Here is a 2193-nt window from a genome sequence, read left to right on the forward strand (position 1 = left end):
GCAATGTGAAAGTCACGTCACCAATGTAATCATTTTTATGAAGATATCATAATTTCAGCCATTTTTATCAATGAGACTAAAATTAAGAAACATTCTGTAGTTTGAGAAATGTCATTGTAAGTTAATAAAAAAGTTAAACAAGGGGAAATTATTTAAAAATACAATTTCAGAGTTCGGGTGAACAACACTCAAATATACGAGAACAAATGAAATATAGATTCAGAAAAAGTGAGAGAAAGCAATCGAGGAAAGTTGTGTTATTTTGGTCCGTAGCCATTATTAACATTTTCAGAGTTGGACCTCAAAAATGTGTTATTTTAGTATTTTTCTTGGAACATAACTGCCCAAATTATTTACTTTTTTTTTTACCTACAATCACAAATTGTGCAATAATATGTACCCAAACAATTTTGCACATTGAATCAATTATTCCTTGCACACACACATACAGCAAAGGGCTTTTCCACATGATTTAAAACAACCTCAATTGTTCTTACTTCAAATGAAGTCATGATAAAATGTGTGAAAGCCAGCGTACCATCCAGCTGAAGTGAGAGGGCAGCAGCGTCTGGTTGAACAGAGTGACGGTGGCTCTAGCATGCACCCCCATGTAGAGTTCAGAGAGGAGCAGCTCACAGCTGAGCAGACACACCTGAGGCGTCTGAACATCTGCCCGCACTGACAGGTGGCTGCAACAGCACACAGGTGGTGTTACCAACAGTGTGTTACATCTCCATCTGCACCATCTCCAGCTGTATTTGAATATCATGCATATTGAGGAACAGTGAACTTGATGCATCCTTACCATCCTGTTCCATTCTCCACCGTTAACTCCAGCTCTGTTTCATATCGCTGGCAGGAAGTGGGACTAAATAGCACATCCACACTGCAAGAGGTCAAAGGGGGAAGCACACCTCTGCAAGGCTCCACTAAAATCTAGCAAAGGGAGATTATACAGTTTTGTACATTTTAACGTTTTTAGACTAAGTGTAAATATGCACATGTTGTTCTTTAACCCAGTGTTCAGTACCTGTGGGTGTTGGTGCTGCCTCTCCTGCAGCCTCCAGCCGGCTTCCAGCTGAGTGAGGTTAGTGAGGATCAGCGAGGTCTGAGTGTGCTCCCCGAGCTTCAGGAGCCCAAAGTCCACACTGGGAACACTCAGGGTCACTAGAGGACCCTATAAAACATCAAAGAATGAGCTTCACAGGTGAGTTGTACACAGAGGAAGTCACAGCAACCAACTTTGTGTTTCGTGATAACATTTGTTTTCACCTTAAAAGAGACTTCCACTGCCAAAGTGACGGGCTCGTGGCGGTGCTCTATGTGGCAAACCAGACTGGTAACAACCCTCTCTGGTTTCCCTCCGTTCAAAATCAGGTCGAAATCAAAGCACTCGTTCTCCTCTGGACACAGGGCGGAAAAAACTATCAATAAAGCACCAATAAATCGTCAGAAATGTTTACAACTTCCCGCATCGAATTGTCCGACACACCTATTGTACCAGCAGAGGGCTGTACTTCTATTATATGGCTGCTGCTGTTCATCCGTTCCCACTGGAAAAAGATGGCGGTTCTGCTGTGGTTCCACATCTAGTTCACACAACACAGAAACAAAATGGCTACATTATAATCTGACATCTTTAATTAAAAGTTAACATGGGTAAAAAAAGTGACTCAAAGGACCTTGAACTGCCTGCATGTGGTCGTGCAAATAAAAATCTCTCCGGGGATCACGACGGCGTACGGCTCCAGCAGGACGTGGTACGGCTCTGTTGACCCCTTGACCTCTATCTCCATGACGATGACATCGCTCACCTTGGAGCCAGTGCGCACAGGCTGGAGGACACTGGGTTTATACACACACACACACACACACACACACACACACACACACACACACACACACACACACACACACACACACACACACACACACACACACACACACAGACAGACAGACAGACAGACAGACAGACAGACAGACAGACAGACAGACAGACAGACAGACACAGACACACAGACAGACACACACACACACACACCAACACACACACACACACACACACACACACACACACACACACACACACACACACACACACACACACACACACACACACACAGTGTAACTCATCGAACTGAAGGACATGTACACACAGTGGAGGCATACATCAATCCTTTCACACTGTGCACA

General features: G+C 44.0%; 1 protein-coding gene across 1 annotated transcript; it reads right to left on the bottom strand.

Moving 5' to 3' along the window:
• Positions 1-508: 508 nt before the first annotated feature.
• Positions 509-1844, bottom strand: LOC104965255 (deleted in lung and esophageal cancer protein 1-like). Its single transcript, XM_010794212.1, has 6 exons — positions 1683-1844; positions 1493-1589; positions 1273-1403; positions 1031-1177; positions 806-936; positions 509-689 (listed from the first exon to the last, which is right to left on the bottom strand). The coding sequence occupies exons 1-6, from the start codon at positions 1794-1796 to the stop codon at positions 509-511; spliced, it is 801 nt and encodes a 266-aa protein (XP_010792514.1). The 5' UTR covers positions 1797-1844.
• Positions 1845-2193: the final 349 nt, after the last annotated feature.

The sequence above is a fragment of the Notothenia coriiceps genome, unplaced genomic scaffold, assembly GCF_000735185.1.
Source record: "Notothenia coriiceps isolate Sejong01 unplaced genomic scaffold, NC01 NC01_scaffold00037244, whole genome shotgun sequence".
Lineage (NCBI taxonomy): Eukaryota > Metazoa > Chordata > Actinopteri > Perciformes > Nototheniidae > Notothenia > Notothenia coriiceps.